This window comes from Zootoca vivipara, chromosome 14 (genome assembly GCF_965207765.1).
Source record: "Zootoca vivipara chromosome 14, rZooViv2.hap1.1, whole genome shotgun sequence".
NCBI lineage: Eukaryota > Metazoa > Chordata > Lepidosauria > Squamata > Lacertidae > Zootoca > Zootoca vivipara.
The window spans coordinates 44,686,674-44,706,000 of record NC_142597.1 but is presented as its reverse complement, the minus strand read 5'-3'; the positions used below and the strand labels follow the sequence as shown (position 1 = coordinate 44,706,000).

At 51.9% G+C, this 19,327-nt stretch overlaps 1 protein-coding gene across 1 annotated transcript in view; it reads right to left on the bottom strand.

Moving 5' to 3' along the window:
• Positions 1–1,536: 1,536 nt before the first annotated feature.
• SSH2 (slingshot protein phosphatase 2) overlaps positions 1,537–19,327 on the bottom strand; it is a 74,268-nt gene continuing 56,477 nt past the window's right edge. Inside the window, exons 9-14 of the mRNA XM_088657986.1 lie at positions 18,751–18,879; positions 16,649–16,695; positions 15,833–15,983; positions 14,151–14,347; positions 7,805–8,669; positions 1,537–7,271 (exon numbers count right to left, since the gene is read on the bottom strand). Of these exons, the coding sequence (XP_088514112.1) occupies positions 5,310–7,271; positions 7,805–8,669; positions 14,151–14,347; positions 15,833–15,983; positions 16,649–16,695; positions 18,751–18,879 (3,351 nt within the window). The 3' untranslated portion in view covers positions 1,537–5,309. The remainder of the gene's footprint in view (positions 7,272–7,804; positions 8,670–14,150; positions 14,348–15,832; positions 15,984–16,648; positions 16,696–18,750; positions 18,880–19,327) is intronic.

Genomic DNA, 19,327 nt, shown 5'->3' with positions numbered 1-19,327 from the left:
GTATCATCCACATACTGATGAACACCCAGCCCAAACCCCCTGATGATCTCTCACAGCAGCTGCATGTAGATGTTAAAGAGCATGGGGGAGAGGACAGAGCCCTGAGGCACCCCACGAGTGAGAGCCCAGGGGTCTGAACACTCATCCCCCACCACCACTTTCTGAACACGGCCCAGGAGGAAGGAGCGGAACCACTGTATGACAGTGCCCCCAGCTCCCAAGCCCTCTAGACGGTCCAGAAGGTCGTCATGGTCGATGGTGTCAAAAGCCGCTGAGAGATCCAGCAGAACCAGGAAACAACTCTCACCTTTGTCCCTAGCCCGCCGGAGATCATCAACCAGTGCGACCAAGGCAGTTTCAGTCCCAGATGACAAGACCACCCCCTCTTGACCTTGCTGATGTGGTCCAAAGGAAAGCAGAGCAAGAGGTTTGGCACCAGCTAGGCTGCCAGAGTTCCCTACAAGTCACCATCCAACCACTCCTGATTTGTACAGTTTACTCCTTAGCCTTTTCTTCTCCCGAAGAGATTGCACAAGACAGTGGAGCTATAGGATCAGAGTCTCCCTTTGCAGGTTGTCCAGCTCCATCTGCTCCTGCCCCCCCCCCCGCAAACTTCCCTCTGTAAACCACTCTGAGGTCCTGCTCTTTTTATTTACAACCAGCCAATATACCAAATTTTATGAAATAAATAAAATTTATTTATTTACATGACTGATAATACTGCTTTTCAGGTGGACCTCACCAAGTGGTTTACATAACATTACAATAATTTATTTCGTAAATACACCCCTCGGCTGTTAAAAACAACCGCCGCAAAGTGGTTTACAAAAAGAATAAAACGAGAAAAAGTAACAAGAATAATGAAACAAGAAATGTATATATATAAAAAATGGACTAAAAACCGGATTAAAACTTGCTTCAACTTCCTAAACATCTAGCTAAAAAGGTAAAGGGACCCCTGACCATTAGGTCCAGTCGTGACCGACTCTGGGTTTGCGCGCTCATCTCGCATTATTGGCCGAGGGAGCCGGCGTACAGCTTCCAGGTCATGTGGCCAGCATGACAAAGCCGCTTCTGGCGAACCAGAGCAGCACATGGAAACGCTGTTTACCTTCCCGCTGTAGCGGTTCCTATTTATCTACTTGCATTTTGACGTGCTTTCGAACTGCTAGGTTGGCAGGAGCTGGGACCGAGCAACGGGAGCTCACCCCGTCACAGGGATTCGAACCGCCGACCTTCTGATCAGCAAGCCCTAAGCTCAGTGGTTTAACCACAGCGCCACCTGGGTCCCTAATAAACATCTAGGTAGGCCTGTGTAAAGAAGAATGTTATTAGCAGGTGCTAATGGGCAGGGAGTTCTAAAGTGTAGGGGCTGCCACACTAAAAGACAGAGGACTTAGAAATGTTGGTGTTAGGTGGTACCTGCAATTTTGAGTGGCTTGCCCCTGCTGCTCCTTCAACCACCCAGGGTCCTGACTTTCCTTTGTGGCCACTGATGAACACCCCCCGCAACCCGATTCAGACAAGACACGCTCGTTTCTCAAAATAAAAATTTATTCAGTAACAAGAACGTTGAATCCGCACCCTTAAAACGCAGTAGTTCACATTTAAAAACAGCCGAACACCTTTGTCGGGCAAAAGTCTATGGTACAAGCCACTCTTGGGTGGGTGGAGAGCAAAGGTCAAGGGGCAGGGGGAGGATATGTAAAAAAAGAAAGAAAAGACCAGCAATAGAAGGAGGTGTTTCTCCCCAAGCCGTTGCAGGAGGGCTCCAAATTTGCGAAAGACACCCACAGCCACAATCCCCGCAGGACAGGGCTGCGTTTAGAGAGATGGATCAAGACGAGAGGCCACGACGCTCTTGGCCAAATTCTGGAGCAGAAGTGGCTGAGAAAGCCTTGAAGACAGCTCCCCCCCCCCAAAAAAAGGCACCAAGGCCTCCTATCAGTGCGAAACATGGATATCTGGATTCCGCAACAGGGCTTGCTATTCCAGTAGGCACAGCCCATTTCAACAGCCAGAGTTTAACCTGGGCTGGGAAATCAAGAAAGCGGCAGGTGGGGGGAGGTCTCCTTTGAGGTTTGAAGGGATATTCCCCAACACAAGCCATTTTTTTTGGAAGGGGAGTAGCATTGCTCCAAAGGGGGCATCTAATGGCGACTTGCAGAGTTAAGCACAGTGATTCCCCCCCCCCCCCCGCCTTTAGCCCTTTGGCTCTGGACAAGTGTCAAGATGGCAATTTTTTGCGGATGGGGGAGAGATCCACCCAAGGCTGAGTTGTTTGGTTTGGGGGGGGGGGAGGAAAAAGCAAAGGCCCCAGAAAGGGGAGAGGCATCAAAGGAAGACAGAACTCCCATCCTGCCAATTTTAAAAATAAACAAAAGGAGTGGTGGTTTGCCAGTTTTGCGGTTTAGGGTGAAATCATTCTCTTACAAGCCAGGTGGGTTTGAGACACACACACAGAGAAAGAGAGAGAGAGCCAGCTGACACTGGGAGATACGGGGAGGGGGATAAAGACTCAGCTGAATGAATGGTACAGAAAATATTATATATATTTATATAGATCCATTTTGTCCACATACAGAATCAGCAAGGACCCAAAACACACACACACACACACACACACACACACACACACACACACACAGAAACACCCACCCAGACCCCCACACCCCTCTCTTTGCGCAAGGCTCAACAAAATCTCACAGTATACAGCTAGGTATACTGGAGCTGGAAACTGGGAGACAGGGGAGTTGCTGCTGAGATGATGCTGAACATTTTTGACATTTGCAGGGCAACCAAATAAAAAAAATAAAAAATTGCGGGGTGGGGGAGAGAGGGGAAGACGCCCTGAAAGAAAACATCAACTTTATACATTGGAGTAAGACTGAAAATGCCCTTTTTTCCCTAAAACAAACAAACAAACAAACAGCCATGCTTTGAACCAGTGGTATAGTTTGTCTTCTTCCCACAAGCAGATCTGCATACAGAAGAACAAAACTTGCCAACAGCTACAATGCATTTAAGCAATCCAGTTTTGATAAACGTGGCAGTTTGGGATCGGTCATGGAGTGCAAAGTTGAAGAGCAGGGGTTTAATATTAAGAGGGGGAACAGAGAAGGGGGGATTCCCCCCCCCACACACAACAAAAACTCCTGGCAAAGATGAGATAGAAGGCACAGATTTGGCTTCTGGAAGAGGCCTCAGTGCCAGCCCTGGATTCTGAAAGCAATGGAAGGTAAAAGGCATTAATAGTTTCCTAGTTCGGCTTGGGGCTCTGACAGAGAAGTCATCAGAAAGACACTTTGCAAAAACCAACATACAAAGCCCGATTTCCGGGAGAATTGCTCAGCAAAAAGTCAGGGCAAAACACCTTACGCTTTACAGCACCCTCCGTTTTGCAAAGTTCACTAGAGGCCCGATCCTGCTGTAGGGAAAGGGGCCAAGGAGGAGGAAGTTTAAGAGGGAGGGAGGCACACACTCAACACCCCTGTGAGGTCTGGAAAAAACTAAGTAAATCCGCCTGGAATTTAGTCGATTCACATTTGAGAAGCATCCGTCTTTGCTGAGGCTTAAAAAATGAATCAAGGCAAAGGTCAACATGCAGTGATGATAAGCAAGCACTTTCCACTTTGGAAGGGATATTTGACTGGCAGCAAGCCCCCCCCCCCCGGCTAGTTTTAGGGGCCTCCTTCCTCTCTTACCTACAGGCGGCTTGTGTGAAAGCACCCCGTCCCAAAGATACCTTTTCATGATATTCTCCTATATTGCAGCATTTGCCAACCTCCCTGGCAGCTGTTTTCCTAAGAGAAGGGGGTTAAAAGGGCCTACGTCTTTCTCATTAGGAAGCAGGGTTATTATTTTATTCCTGCAAAGATTCCTGGGTGCACCAGAAGATGGTAAGGTGTAAAAAGTCTCCTCCATAAAAACATGGAGAAATTTAGAGGCGCTAGTTTGGGACCACAGTTTGACACACGGGGTCTTGGCGCACCGCAGAACTCAGCACAACCGGGGCGTGTTGCTGAGGACATTAAAAAAACAAAACAACCGAAACCCTGATCTCCAGAAAAAATAAAATAGAACGGGCACACATGTGTGCGCAAGACGGGGAGTCCTTTTAGCAAGATGTCCTTGCTAAAAGCCTGGGCAGTTGTGCCTTGTAGACAATGCATTGGGAACAAGAAGGTCAGGCAAGCTGAAGGATTTCTTTGCTTTTCAGAGAGAGAAGCATGCATACATTTGGCACAAGCTGACAGAAACAATCACCTTTTAAAGAAAGAAATAACGGGGAAGAGAGGAAAAGGGAAAAGAAGTGAAGCCCATTCCAGAATGTGTTTGCAGATTAACAACAACAACCGCAGAGGAAACGATGTTCAATAGGTGAATCCATTTTCCAGTCTGCAGAAGAGATGCCCGATCGCCCCTTTCCTCTGGAAACAAAACGAAAAGATGCCGATGCCCCCCCCCCAAACATGAGTTATCTACATGAGGTCTGTTATGTACAATGTAAGAGACACAACCCTTTCCGCGAGAAGCGTCAGGGAATGATGGAGAAGAACACAAAGGGTGGGGGGGTATATATTTGTATAAACCAGTCAGCTTCTGGATTGTATCAGACAGAGCAGGGAGAGAAGGCCAGGCAATTCCAGGACTGGGGAAGGAGGAAAGAAGGGGAAGGAAGAGGTGGAAGAGGAGAAAGGAAACAGATGATATGGCCATATTCTTGAAAAGGCCCCCAGCTTTATTCAAGTAATGAAAGGGTTAAACCCCCGAAAAAGAATGAAGTTTGTTTTAAGAGAACACCCCTCACGCCCAATGGTTTCCCTTTCCCTCCTGTCTTCCTTTCTTCCTTCTGCATCCCCATCTCCCACAAAATCTGTAATTTTTTTAAAACAATAAAAGTGCATCTTTCTTTTGGCCCAATGAAAGAGAGCATTTCAGTTACTTTTCTTCCCTTCTCTCTTTTGTTTTAAAGGAGGGGTGTTCTTTTAAGACCCAAAAAAAAAAATTAAATGTTGAGGTTTGTTAAGGGTTTAAAACATTTTTTTTAAATAAAGGGGGGGGAATTGTGATCTTGCAGTCATTTGCACAGGGGGGTGGGATGGGGGAGAACCATGAAAACCAGCCACCTCAAAACCCACATGCAACAAAACAGTAAAAAATAACGAACATATAAAAATTAAACCAATAAAGTGCATGTTTCAATATATATTACATCTGCCCCATTTGGAGAAAACACGACAAGGGTGTTGCAAAATAAGTCAAGTTGTTGTGTGGGGAGGAGAGGGGAGAGAGACGAGGGCTGAAGTTCACATGGTGTTGTACAACGGGTTGGTGGTTCGTTTCCTGTCATTTGCCTTTCTCAGCCTTCTGGGCGGTCGAGTTCTACCCTGCTGGGGCCGGGGGAGCACAGCCAACCAGTGGGGCGGGTGGGGAGTCGCCAACAACCCTGGCAGCGGGGCCTCTGGGGGGCTAGTCAATTTCGCGCCCGGAAGCTGCCGGGCCAGGCTGAACTCTTTGGCATACTGCGCCAGAGGCCTCTCCACGGGGCTGCTCAGGGCGATGGATTCAGCCGCCATCTTGAGCTGCTCGACAAAATGTGCCGTGGGCTGGGGGGCGGGCAACGAAGGGGCAGGTTCTGGCGTTGGCAAAGCTAGGCCCCCCAGCGAGAGGGCTTCCCCGTGGCCAGAGGGGGCCTGGAGTGATTCCGGAGCGGCTGGCCTGGCACTGGAAGGGAAGGGGTTCCCCGAGGGCAAGTCGTCTTTCGACAAGTTCAGGCCGCCCAGCTTTGCCAGCGATGCTGAGCGCTTCATCAGAGAAGGGAGCGTGAGGCCTGCTTGCCAGACCCGGGCCTCAAGGTCCTTTGCCCACTGCCTCACTGTGTCCCCCCTCAGCTCTCTGATGCTGTCACTGCTGGAGCTGTGAGGAAGGCCGCAGCGAAGGAGAGGTGCGGCAGCAGCCCCCACGGTGTTGGCACCCGCGCCCACCTTACGAGGGTGTGGGTCATAGTCCTCTGGGCTCCAGTGGGTCAAAGCGCCCTCACTCCTCCGGCGCAGAGCACCTCCCCTCTCCTCAAAGGCAAACTGTCCGTTGCCAGCGTATCCCCCCAGAGGGGCCGGCTGAGGGTCGGTGCCTGTGCTGTCCTGAGTGACCCCCTGCAAGCAAACAAAGGGCTGGCGATTGGAGGGCGGCGGAGGGGGGCACCTTGCCCGACTCGCAGGAGGAGAGGTGCGCATGTCAGCCGGCCCTCGGACAGCATCTTCCCCAGGGCTACCCAAGGTAAAAATGGCCTTCTTAAAGTCTTTGCTCTCTGGCTCGGAAGGCCCCGGGGGATTCTGGGAACACAAAGCAGCGTTGCAGTTTTCGTCAACCGCCAACGAGGTGGTGGCCATCTTGGTTTCCTCTGATTCATCTTGCGTGTGGCCCCTTCCCAGCCCAGTGGGGCTGGGCAACTTGACCGCCTGGGTGTACTCTATGATTTCAATCCTTTTTGGAAGCAGAAGGCCAGGGGCAGGGAGGCTGTCCGGGCTTTCCAGAGAAACCACCAAGCGGTGCTCCCTGGCCAACCCCTCCAGCTCTGCCAACAGGCCATCTCGTGGGGGGGAAGACGCCGGTGGCATTTCGGGGGGCTGATTCAAACTAGCCTCAGTCTCTGCGCCCCCAGCTCTTGAGGCTACCTTCTCCCCAGAGGACTGGGCCTGCTCGTGAGATGGCTCTTCGTGCTTCCCCTTCGCTGTGGGGTCGGCCACCGCTGGGGATTCGATCCTGGAGTTCTTCCGGATGGGTAGCAGGACAACGGGGGTAGAGTGTAGCAGCTCCTGCTCCTGCCGCAGGCGCTCCTCAAATTCCAGGGTGGCACGCCGTACTGATCCAGGACACCATTTGGGCCCGGGGTTCGGATGGCCCTCTGCCGAGTCTTCTCCCGAGTTGCTCCCGTCTTCTACGTCCAGCTTACAAGAAGGCACCGGCTGGGCTGAAGCGGCTTCTCGGTCCGGTTTCAAAGGCTCACTAGCCGCCTCCTTCGGGACCGAGCCACCGCCTTCGCCCGGCTCGGCTTTTCGAGGCTTGCTTTCCCAGGCCGACTCGGCAGGGAGCTCATGGACCGTGTTTCTCTTCGACACCAGGACCGGATTGTTCAAGGCGTCCGTCTTCGCCTGTCCCTGCCCTGCCCCCTGGCGGATCGATTCGATCTCGGTGATGATGTCTTTCACAGAGATGGCGTTTTCAGAGTGAGAGCGAGTCAGGCCGCCTGAACGGCTCGGTTCGGAGAGCTTTAAATTTAAGAGAGAAAAAAAGAATGGGTTAGAATTTTACAAATAAAATGCTCCCAATGTCCAGCAAGCGTTTTGACAGAATATTCTGTAGTTAACCACCTTTCTAGCTTGGAGGGGAATCAAATGGCGTGGTGGCAGGGGATTCTGAGGATAGGGCCCAACTTCCATCGCTGCATCCCCAGGGCGCCTCACCCTGCTGGCTGCCACATTTAGAAGCCTCACAATGCCCCATCAGAGCCATTCTGGACACCTTAAAATCTGGCAGACAGCAGCATGAGGAATTGGGGAGAGCATTGCTGAGTTCTGTGACATGCCCCCCCCTCCGAGATCCCCCTACTTTGATAGCCTCCGAGTGGGTCACTTCGCCTTAGTCCCAGCCCCATAAATATTCTGATCTTTCCTGCCACTGCCCCGATCTTCCCGTGCCTCGATGTCGTTTGCTCCCTCATCCCCCTCTTGCCCTCCCAATACTCGACTCTTCTGGCCGGGGCTCCTATTTTCAAAACACTCGGCAGAAAAGCCTTGCGTACCTTCAGCCGCTCCTCCTCCACCGAGGACCCCTCGGACGGCTGGGGCGAGTTGTCTGAGGAGTTGCTTCCTTGAGCATCTTCTGTGGGGTTGGAGGGCGACAGCTCCAGCCCCCCCGACACTTTGGAGAGACCGTTCCTCCCGCCCCCCTGATCCTCCGTCCTGGAGTGGGAGCAAGTCCGTGGCCGGCTGTCCTGAGAGAGCTCCACAAACTTCTCCAAGGCGCTGAAGAAGTCGATCCGGTCAGCGCCAAAGTCCGCCTCCTCCGGCAAGGACGTCACAGGAGGGGGGCTGGGCGAGTTATGGTTGGAGACGTCCTGCAAGCAAGACTCCAGCTCTTCCATGGGCACAAGGTGGATGTTCCAGTCTCCTTGCTTGAGGGCATCCTTCTCCAAGTCGTCTACTGCCAAGTCCGGAAACTCTGCCGCTGGCCCCAAGGCCTCTCGCTGCTGCAGCAAGGCATCCGAGGCATTGCAATTATCCAGGGGGAACTTTGAGTCGCCCAAGCAGCAACCGGAGGAGCACCCGTTGATGTTGTTCAAGTTCAGCTTGTCCTCCATCTGCTCGGTATTGAAGTCTCTCGTGGTGATCTCCAGCTGCACCACCCGCTCGATGCTGCACAAGTTCCCGGCGGCATCGGCGCCCAGGTGGCACAAGGGTTCCGTGGGCGGACTAGCGCTCATGGGCCCCGGAGACATGGGCACGTGGTGGTGGTGGCCGCAGGAGGTCTTGCTCTCCGAGATCTGGTCCGCCGACGTGGTGATCTCCTTCTTGCTGACCTCCATCCCGGACTTGCCCATGGGCTCGTGGTGGTCGGAGAGGTCGCTGTCGGAGTGCGAGCGCCACAGCTTGTTGTGACGCTGCTTACTGCGGGGAAGGAGACGGGGAGAGAATCAGCGCTGGGTTTGAAAGCCGCCCAGACAAAATGCACAAAGGGGGCGGGGAAGCGGCACGGGGAGAGTTCACGAGAGGGGACGGAAGCGCTGCCTTTGAGACGGGGTTAGGCCGCAATCGGCTCTCCTGGTCCCCCAAACAACCAGAGTTCTGTCCCAAAGAATGAATGGGCCTCCGTGAATTATGCAAATTGTCAGCGTGCAAAAGCAGAGACACCTGTTGAGCTGGGAAGAGGACTCTGGAGAACAGCTGAAAGCACCCTTCCTGGAAGCAGAGCCAGGACTCAAGGGTCATGCGATTCCACTGTATCATACAAATCAACAGTGCCTATTAAAGAGGGGGGGGGATCCTCAGGCCTGGGGGCTGAATGTGGCCCTGCAGCCCTCTCCATCTGGCCCTCAGGACTCTCCCCAGGCCACCCCCCGCTTACTGCCCCCGCTTGGCATTCCCTCCTTGAGTGTTTCTGCCTGACTGGAAAAGTGCCCTTGAACTCTGATGACGGACAGAGGACCAGAGTTGCACAATTCTGTTGGAACAGCTCTCAATATAGCCTATTGGGTTGGGATCCAGGAGGAGGGAGGTTGTTTTTTGCCCTGCAAAGGGGCTCTGCAATCACAATGCTCATCAGGCGCTTGCCGTCTCTGGTCAGATGCTGGTTTTGTTCCCGCTCAGCCACCTGTTCCCAGAATCGGTCCGCTGCCACCGGGGACACGGAGGGCAGCTCTCTTCCAGGGAACAAAAACATGTTGTTGCAGCTGATGAGAAGAAGGGCAGAAGCCTGGCTGCTGTGGGTGTTTTGTGCCGTCTGCCCCACAACTTACAAGCTCTGGCCCCTAGAGGGAGCACGGACTCCGTCCAAAGCCAGAGCGCCAGGGACGCTGCTTCTGTCTTCCCCTTCTCATGTGCGGAGATCGCAGTGCAAGCTGCGCGCCAGAGAGGGTAGCAGCCCTCCTGACGCAGCCATGCGAGAGGTGACCAAGGGGAGGCGTGTCAAGCAGGCCGCACTCCTCCAAGGGCCACCACCAGTACATGGCATGTTCTGAGGGGCACAAGGATTGGGATCACTTCCATGTGATTCAACTTTTAACTGTGGCAGGGTTATAAATATCTGGGGCTTTAGAGTTAGAACTAAAGGCAAATAAGGGGAGTTGATAGTACATGCAATATTTTCTCCCTCTCCCATAATAACAGAACTTGGGAACACCAGACAAAAGGATTCAGGACAGAGAAAAGGATGGAATTATTCACACAGTGCGTCTGAGAGGTCCGGAGAGCAGCAACACGAGAGCGGGGCCTTTTCTGCAGTGGCTCCCCATTTGTGGAATGCTCTCCCCAGGGAGGTTTGCCTGGTGCCTTCATTTTGTACCTTTAGGCGCCAGGCAAAAGTGTTCCTCTTCAACCAGGCCTTGGGCTGATTTGACATTCCATGCCCCTTTAAAATGTTTTTTTGGGGGGGGGATTATTGGGTTGTTTTTGTTTTTATTATGCATTTTGTGATTTTATTTTGTGACCACCCTGAGACCCGCAGGTACACAAATTTAATTATTATTATTATTATTAATAATAACAATAATACCACCAACATGGATGACTTTTAAAGGGGGCTTAGACAAATTCTTGGGACGATAAGGCTATCAAATGTTACTAGCCAAGGTGGCTACAATCTGCTTCTACCACGGGAGGCACTATGCCTCTGAATATCAGCTGCTGGGAATCACCAACGGGATGACTGTTGCCGTTTCGCTCAGCTCCTGCTATGGGGCTTCCCGTCGGGGCACCTGGCTGGTCGCTGCCAGAACAGGATGCTTGGCTGCGTGAGTCACTGGTATGATCCAGCAGCCAGTCTATTGTGAAGTTCTTGTTAGGGTTTCTAAGGAAAAACCCACAACTTGCACAGGAAAAAAGAGAGACTGGGAGTTTGGGGAGGAAGGAGGGTCCAAGAGCATAGGAGCAGGATCTTGCTGGTGGGAGGGAATGTGGCTTGACAGCGCATCAAGAAGCAGTTGCTGCTGGGAAAACCCCTGGCCCCACAGCCCACTCTCACACCCTGGGCAAAGGTGTAAGCCAAGAACCACAACCTTCCCTGCACAGTCAGGCTCTGAAACCCAAAAGCCAATCATATGAATGTGGATCAGCAAATGATCTGCCCCGGGGTGGGTAGCGATGGTAAACAAGGCAGGGGTCAAAAAGGCTTCTCCGGACTACAGTACTTTTAGCTGCTGGTCAACAGCTGCTTGTTGTAATGGCTACTTATTGCCTCCCGTAAGAGCACAATTATATTTACCACTAGTGTCATTCAGCCCGTTCAGTAAACGGGCGCTAGCCGGGCGGGAACGGAGGGGAAGCCCTGGGACCGCACAGGCGTCGCCTCCGTCGAGCGCCTGAGGCCCACCGGCCCCTCCTCCGCCTCCTCCCACTGTCCCGAGTGGCGACGGCCTCCTCCACCTCCCTGCTGCGGTGGAGTGACGCGGGGCGGCGAGGCGGGAGAGCGAGGGGCGGCGTGCTTACCTGAGGCGTGCTGCGGGAGGCGGCGGCAGAGGCCTCTTCCTTCTCCTTAGGAGAAGGGAGGTGGAGGAGGCCGTCGCCACTCGGGACAGCGGGAGGAGGCGGAGGAGGGGCCGGTCTCTGTGCTCCAAGTCTCTGCGTCCAATCCCTGTGTCCGTGGGGCACATGCGCAGTAGCGCGGACACAGGGACAGGACGCAGAGACACAGGGACTTTATTATATTTACCATTATTACCATTTGTGTGCTCAAAGCGGCCTCTACAATGTGCAACAACCTGATCTGCACGTCTTGAGAACAGAGCCTGCATGCCCACCCCACATGGGCCATGAATACTGACAGGCGACATATTAAATCCCGAAAGAACCTCAAAACACCATATTCCACTCTTGCAGATTTGTGACTGAATTCCTGTGGAGGCAGCTGAAGTCTTTCTGCATGTATTGGCCTTAAATTATGGCTGCTAATCTTGTTAATTGATTTTGTTGTTTTATCTTTTCTGTAAACCACTTTTGAGCTGTTTTTAATACAATCACACAGGTTGTGGAATAAACAAATAAACTTTGATTATCACTTGCTGGGGAACATTAGGTTTTTTTGGGGGGGGGGAGACTGCTGGGGGGGGGGCTTTGCACTGGGGCACCTGGCTGGCTACTGCGAGAACAGAATGTCAGACTTGGTGGGTCTTCGGTAAACATCCAGAAGTCAGGTTCCTCTACGCCTTGGGTCGGATCCGGCCCAACTGCCTTCTAAATCCAGGCCATGGACGGTCTTGGAATCGGCGTGTTTTTATATGAGTAGAATGAGTCCTTTTATTTAAAATGCATCTCTGGGTTATTTGTGGGGCATAGGAATTCGTTCTTTTTTCCTCTCTCCAAAATATAGTCCGGCGCCCCATAAGGTCCGAGGGACAGTGGACCGGCCCCCTGCTGTAAAAGTTTGCTGGCCCCTGCTCTACACTTTTTACCTTTGTGGTTTGAAGGCAGTATCCCCTGTTCACTATTCGGATTACAGGGAAACATCCCTGAGAAGGGGTTTGCCCAAATAATGCCACACCTCACCATTGTGCCATGCCAGCACCTCCTTGACCTCAATGATTTGGAAACATCCACCTGCTGCTTTTGCTTTTTGGGGGTGGGATGGGGGCAGAACGTAGGAAGAGCCTGTTGGGTCAGGCCCATGGCCCATCTAGCCCAGCATCCTGTTCTCACAGTGGCCCACCAGGTGCCCGTGAGAAATCGCCAAGCAGGATTCAAGCACAAGAGCAACACTCTCCCCCTCCTGTGGTTTCCAGCAGCTGGTATTCAGAAGCGTTGCTGCTTGTAGAGGCAGAATTTAGCCATTGATAGGCCTCCCCTGTGCCTCTCGGGGCAAATTTGACATCGCCTAATACAGATTTCAAAAGCACAAGTTAATAAACCCCTTTGTCCACATCAGGATCCCGTCATAAAATTGCTCAGGAATACTTTGGAGAGCCTCGGAACTACTCATTTTCTATGCCTCAACCGCAGTGTGCAATAGGGAGATCAGCTTTTATTCGAAGGTTTAGTCCTACTAAGAGTAGACCCGCTGAACAGAACAGGTACAACTGATTGTTTAGGGAAGCTTTTAATGTTTAATAGATTAATGTATTTTAATATTGTGTTGGAAGCCGCCCAGAGTGGCTGGGGGAACCCAGCCAAATGGGTGGGGTATAAATAATAAATTATTATTATTATAATATTATTATTATTGTGGTCCATTAACTCCAACAGGTCTACTCTTGAGTAGAGCGTAGTTGGATGCAACTTTTGCAGGCTTATCGCAAGGATCATGGCTGTGCACAAAGGGCTCTGAATGTTTGAAATGTGGTTTATAGCAACTGCCAAGTATTGGGGTTTTGCGATGTGCCCTGTAGAGTCTGCATTGCAAGCACCTCCCAAACATTAAAAAGTTGGGCCGGTGCAGATAACCTGCTGCTAGCCTTCCCCCCCCCCCCCCCGGCCCATTTGCCATGTGCCACCCCAACACACAAACACACACACTTTTCAAAAGGCCCGACATCCACAGCAAAGCCACCTGGGAACCACGTGGCAGTGAGCTGGGATCCCTCTGGCAGGACATGCCGTCTCTCTCCCCTCTCTGGAGGTCACCCGAGGACACACATGTGTACAGTTGGAAGGAGGGGGGGGGAGAGAAGGAAAACACAGACAGACACAGACACATGACATATTGAGACATCTTTTCCCAATCAGATGATGGGGGTCTCTCATTACAAAAACAACCCCTTCAGTTTTGCATAAGAAAAGGAACTTGAGAAGGTGGGGAAGTGGAAGCCTGGGGAATCGGCAACACACAGCCCCCTGGAGAGCCAGCCAGAAAGCAAAGTTGTTTTGCTGTTTGGGGGGAAGCAGGTTGCGGGGACACACACACACACACACACACACACACACACACACACAGTGCACACAGCTAAAAAGCATTTTTAAAGGATGATCTAAGTTTTAATTCATTCCTGCTGGGTCCCCCCCCCCCATTTCCCCCATCGGTTTCATTGACCAACAGTTCTTAGTGACTTTGTTTTCATCACAACTGATTTCACCGCATATTATTTTGGCAATTTATCCCATTTAAAAAATGCTTTGATTGCTCCCCCACCTTTTTTTTAAAAGGGGGTAAAAATATATTCAACTAAGCTAAAAACTACGCATTTGTGCTCTCCCAAAATGCCCCCTCTTTTTACACACACACACACACACACACACAGAGAGAGAGAGAGAGAGAGAGAGCTAATGCAGCTCCAAAAGTTTCCTGAACTTTGCATCGAAGAGAGCAAGGATTTTTATCATTTCTGTGTGTGAAAGCTGAAATTCAGAAGAAGTCAAATACTGGCATACCATGAAACACCCTCTGCCCCCCACCTGCCCCTTGTCAGGGACGCTGAGGTGCCGTCTTGGCTGTTTTGGACTCACCTGGCCAGGAGGATGCCCTGATACTCCTCTAGCTGCCGCATGAAGCTGGGGTTGGGCTTGGTGACCGTCCGGCGCTCCTTCACGTAGTCGTAGGCCCGGTCGAGGTTCCAGCCGTACTCCTTCATGGCGTAGGCAATCACCGTGGAGGCCGACCGGCTGACCCCCATCTTGCAGTGAACCAGGCACTTGGATCCGTTCTTCCTGCAGGACCATAAAGGGAAAGGGAGGGGGAGAGGAGGGTTACCCAAGTTCCCAACGGAGTCATCACCCAAACGGCACACTTGGGCTTTGCTGGGGAGAGCGTTTCTCAGGCGGAATCAATAAATGCCACATATATATATATAAATGTAAAAATCGTGAAAGTGTGGGCTCCACTTTTCTCCGTAACCGCTTGACCGATCGTTCTGAAATTTTGACACAACGATCCAGCCCACTCCCCAAGTGTTCCTAGAAAAAAAAATCCCTCAGAACTCACACCTGCGCAGGTACAGACCTCTTTTTCAACAAAGTAAAACAGCGCCCTCAAGTGCATTTCCTCCCACAGTACACCCCCTCCCTTCCTGTGAAATCTACACCACACCCACAAACCCCGCCTCCACCACGAGATCCACCACTCACATCCATCCATCCGGCAGAGGTATTGAAGACCTCAGCAGAACTGAAAACAGGCTTTTTGCAGCAGCAAGGCCCAACATTGCCAAGTGGAGGGGCCCAAATAGAGGGCAGGGATAGGTAATGGGTCACAACAGGGTGGGGGGGGAGACACAGGGATGAAACCTGCCCTCTCCACAGTATCTCGCCTCGGCTCAGGGGGACTCTGAGGCTCAGGGGGATCTGAAGGGGGGCTATTACCCTCCATCTCACCGACTAACGCACAGCAACGCGTGCAGGGCCAGCTAGTGCCATATATATATATCAAGACCTTGCAAAGCTGGTGCCCTCCTGATGTTGTGGACCAAAGCTCACCTCAGCAGCAGTTTGGCAATTTGTGTTTTGTGTGTGTGTGTGGGGGGGGGGGTCCATGATGTCCATGGGTCATCAGAGTAGATCCTCTGAAACTGGCAGGCCTCATTCACACTCACACATTTAGACAAGTTCATGGAGACAAGGTGATGCTTCTGAATCCCAGTTGCTGGAAACCCCAGGAGGGGAGAAGGCACCTCCTGTGTTCAGGTCCTGCTTGCTGACTTCCTACAATGAGCATCTGGCCGGCCCCGGTGAGAACAGGAGGCTGGATTCAATGGGCCCCCTTTCGCCTGATCCAGCAAGCCCAATCCCAATTCTCCCAGAGCTACGAGTCCCATTCTTCCCTATGAAGAGGGATTGATTGTCAAACAGCTCTGGAAATTGTAGCTCTGTGCGGGGGAATCAGGGGCTTCCTAACAACTCTCAGCACGCTCAACAAACTACAGCTCCCAGGGTTCTTTGGGGGAAGCCATGACAGTTTAATGGGGCATCAAAGTGCTTTAACTGTAAAGGTTGTCCGGATGGCCCAATTATCGCCTTCCAAAGCAACTACTCTATTCCGAACTTAAAAATGGTAATCTTACTCAGTGACAAGTGACTGCCAAAGAAGAAGACGACTGTAAGTCTAGAGGTGGATACAACCCGATATCTTTAGCTGTAGGCCCACATGCTATATGGATGTGGACACGCTTTTAATATTAAGATAAAAAGTGAACTTGCTTTGCTTTGGAGATGAATTTGTAGGTGTCGTTCCAGTAAGCCAGGAGATCTGTCGCTTCCTCGTCGTAAACACGGATGTTGTGGTACTCAAAGACGCCAGGGAAGAAGTTGTCGATTTCTCGGGTGACGTTCAGAATGTACCGCACCCTGAAGCCAAAAGGGCAATAAGGCTGGTTTAGGAGGGTGTGTGTTAGACACCCCCCCCCCACAGTTGTATTTCCAAAACAAGGGACAAAAAAAAACAAAAACCAGGGGTGAGGAGATTCCTTCCCACCCCTAAGAAATGTCTAAGAGTCATAGAATGGTAGAGTTGAAGAGAACCCCAATGGTAATCTAATTCCCCCCCTATAATGCAGGAATCACAGCTCATAAATCCCCAACACATGGCCATTGCACCCCTGACTGTTGTTCTGGTCCACAGCAGCCAACATGGGACCCTATGGATGCTGATGGACTTCCAACTCCCAGCAGCCCCTACAGGCAGTATGGTCAAATGCCAGGGATGAAGGGAGTCAGATTTCAGCAGCACATGGAGGGCTGTGGGTCCGCTGCCAAAGGGTTAACGTGATAGAGAGCTGATTCCTGGAGTGGCGAGACAGGCCACAGAGAAGGAAATGGCTCCCAAACTGAGTCCTCCCAGATGTCATTGGACTCCCAATAGTCAGGGACAATGGATGCTGTAGGGCACCACCTTGGCTATCCCTGCCTTGGTCTGAAGACACCCTCCCCTCAAAGCAACCAGGTGGAACTGGCGGGGTCATCACTGGTTTTTTGCTCTCATGTTCTGGGACATCTCATGTTCTGGGACTTACCCTCTATTCTGCAGATCTTCCAGATTGGAGGCATTCCACTCTGAACCCTGCGCAAAGGGAGAAGACAGGGTGTGTGTGGGGGGGAATCAAATCAGTCAAGAACAGGGCAGGGTGTACAAATGCAGCAGGGGGTGGGGGTGGAGTGCACAATACTGGGCAAAGAACCCAGGGCTCCTGGCCGGGAAACGGGAGAGTCAGAAAAGGGGAAAGGGAACCCCAGAAGAGACTTGATGGATCAGGCCAATGGCCCAACTAGTCCAGCATCCTGTCCAGCCAGTGTGGTGTAGTGGTTAAGAGCTGTAGACTCGTAATCTGGGGAACCGGGTTCGCTTCCCTGCTCCTCCACCACATGCAGCTGCTGGGTGACCTTGGGCTAGTCACACTTCTCTGAAGTCTCTCAGCCCCACCCACCTCACAGAGTGTTTGTTGTGGGGGAGGAAGGGAAAGGAGAATGTTAGCCGCTTTGAGACTCCTTCGGGTAGTGATAAAGCGGGATATCAAATCCAACTCTTCTTCTTCTTCTTCTTCTTCTTCTCAAAGTGGCTAATCAGATGCCCCAATGGGAAAATGGCAAGCAGGACCTGAGTCCTCTCGCCTCCTGCAGTTTCCAGCAACTGGGATTCAGAAGCATCGCTGCCGCTGACTGTGGAGGGCAGAGCAGAGGCATTCTGGCTAGCAGCCATCAATAGCCCTCCCCTCTCCTCCATGAATTTGTCCAATCCTCTTTCAAAGCCATCCAAGTGGGTGGCCATTGCTGCCTCCTGCAGCAGGGAGTTCCACAGTTCAACCAGGTGCTGCGCGAAAAAAAGGACTTTCTTTGCTTCCAACATTCAGTTTTGTTGGATCTCCAGGGGCTCTAACGTTACAAGAGAAGGGGGGAAATATTTCTCTATCCACTTTTGGTTCCGCCGAGAGTGTCAGGGTTGAAAAGGTGAGTCGTCTTCTTACGTAAAACTGCTGACTGACGCCTGGCCTGTGCATCCAGGTTCAGAGGGGGTGGGGGTGGGAAAAGCCCCAGAACTGCTGACTCATCAGCCGGCGCAGCCTCGCGAGACGTGCCTTGGCACCAGGCGAGCTCAAACATTTCAGTAGCCCAGTGTTTACACAGCCCCAAAAGAGGAGGAGGGCCCTTTGGTTGGGGATATTGCATGCTTCCACCCAGAGCATCGCCATCCCAGGCTTTACTGGAAGCAGAATCCCACCTGCCAGACTTGAATAAGCCTTTCCTGTGTTTGTTCTCAAGCTTTCCTGGAACACCTTTGTTCCTGTTGTTTTCTCCCAGAATAGGGGTGTGGGCAGGATGCTCCAGTAACCTCAGAAATTCCAGGCCCCCGGATGGCGAGAGGCATTCGGGGATATACCAAACATCTGCCTTGCGGGAGATGGTTTGCCTGCACTCTCTGCTCTCCCTTGGGTCTTTTCGGTTTACTAATGTAATAAATGCACCATTCTTAAATGCATGTTCTCGCTCCCACAGTAGGCAATTCCCACCCCATCTCATTGCATTAGACATCCCACAAAGCTGAATGTTGGAAGATTCGGGACAGATAAAAGAAAGGGCTTCCTTCATGCAGCGCAGTGTTAAACTGTGGAACTCTATCCCACAGGAGGCAGTGACAGTCGCCAACCCAGATGGCTTTAAAAGAGGATTAGATAAATTCATGGAGGGAGCGAGGGTTATAAATGGCTACCAGCCACAACGACCATGCTTCTAGCTCCACTGTTGGAGGGGGCCATGCTTCGGAATACCAGCTTCTGGAAGCCACAGGAGGGGAGCGTTGTTCTTGTGCTCAGATCCTGCTTGCTGCCTTCCTACAAGCACCTGGTTGGCCCCCCTGCGAGAGGAGGATGCAAGACTAGATGGGCCATTGGCCTGATGTTCTTACGTGACATCTCAGTCTCTATAAACAAGAGCTGGTTTCTGCAACTCTGGCTAAGCTTAATTGTGACGGAGCAGTGAGAAGGAAGGCAGAAGAGGGAGATGGTGGTCTGTATGGCAGAGCAGATGCGGGGTGGTTTCTAAGAAGTGGGGGGGGGGGGAACAGCAGGTAAAGTTGAGCAGCTTGTGAGCATTCCTAGTGGCCATGCACCCAAACGCTTACCAGGAAGACGTGGTCAAAGATCTGCGTGGGGCTGTCCATCTGGCCCAGGATGACGATCATCTCGTTATCAATGAACTCCTTGAACTCCCGCAAGTTGCAAGCCATCTGCATCTCCAGCTCCGTGCGGATCTTGGGGAGGAGAGAGGAGGAAGAGGCTGCTTTTGAGACGGTTCATTATTACATCGCTCAAACACCCCACCCGGGGGGGGGGTGTAGCAGTACCCTTTAGCTGACCCCCACCTCCCTTCTCTTATGGCCCCAGGAGAAACGGCAAAGGATTCCTTAGCTGTGATTTCTCTGTGACCCTTGGGGTACCTTTCCAATTGTAAAATTCTGTGAAATTTGCCTGGAATCAAACAAAACATTTAAGGAGCAGTCAGACCCGCAGAAGACAAAAGACGCAAGAGTCAAGGGTTAGGTCAGAATTCCAACAGCAAGGAGGTCAGACCCCCAGGCTCCCAAAAGCTGTGAAGAGGCAGCCATTGGCTTTGGGATTCCTTCTCTCCAGCAGTAAAGGTAAAGGTAAAGGGACCCCTGACCATTAGGTCCAGTCGTGACCGACTCTGGGGTTGCGCGC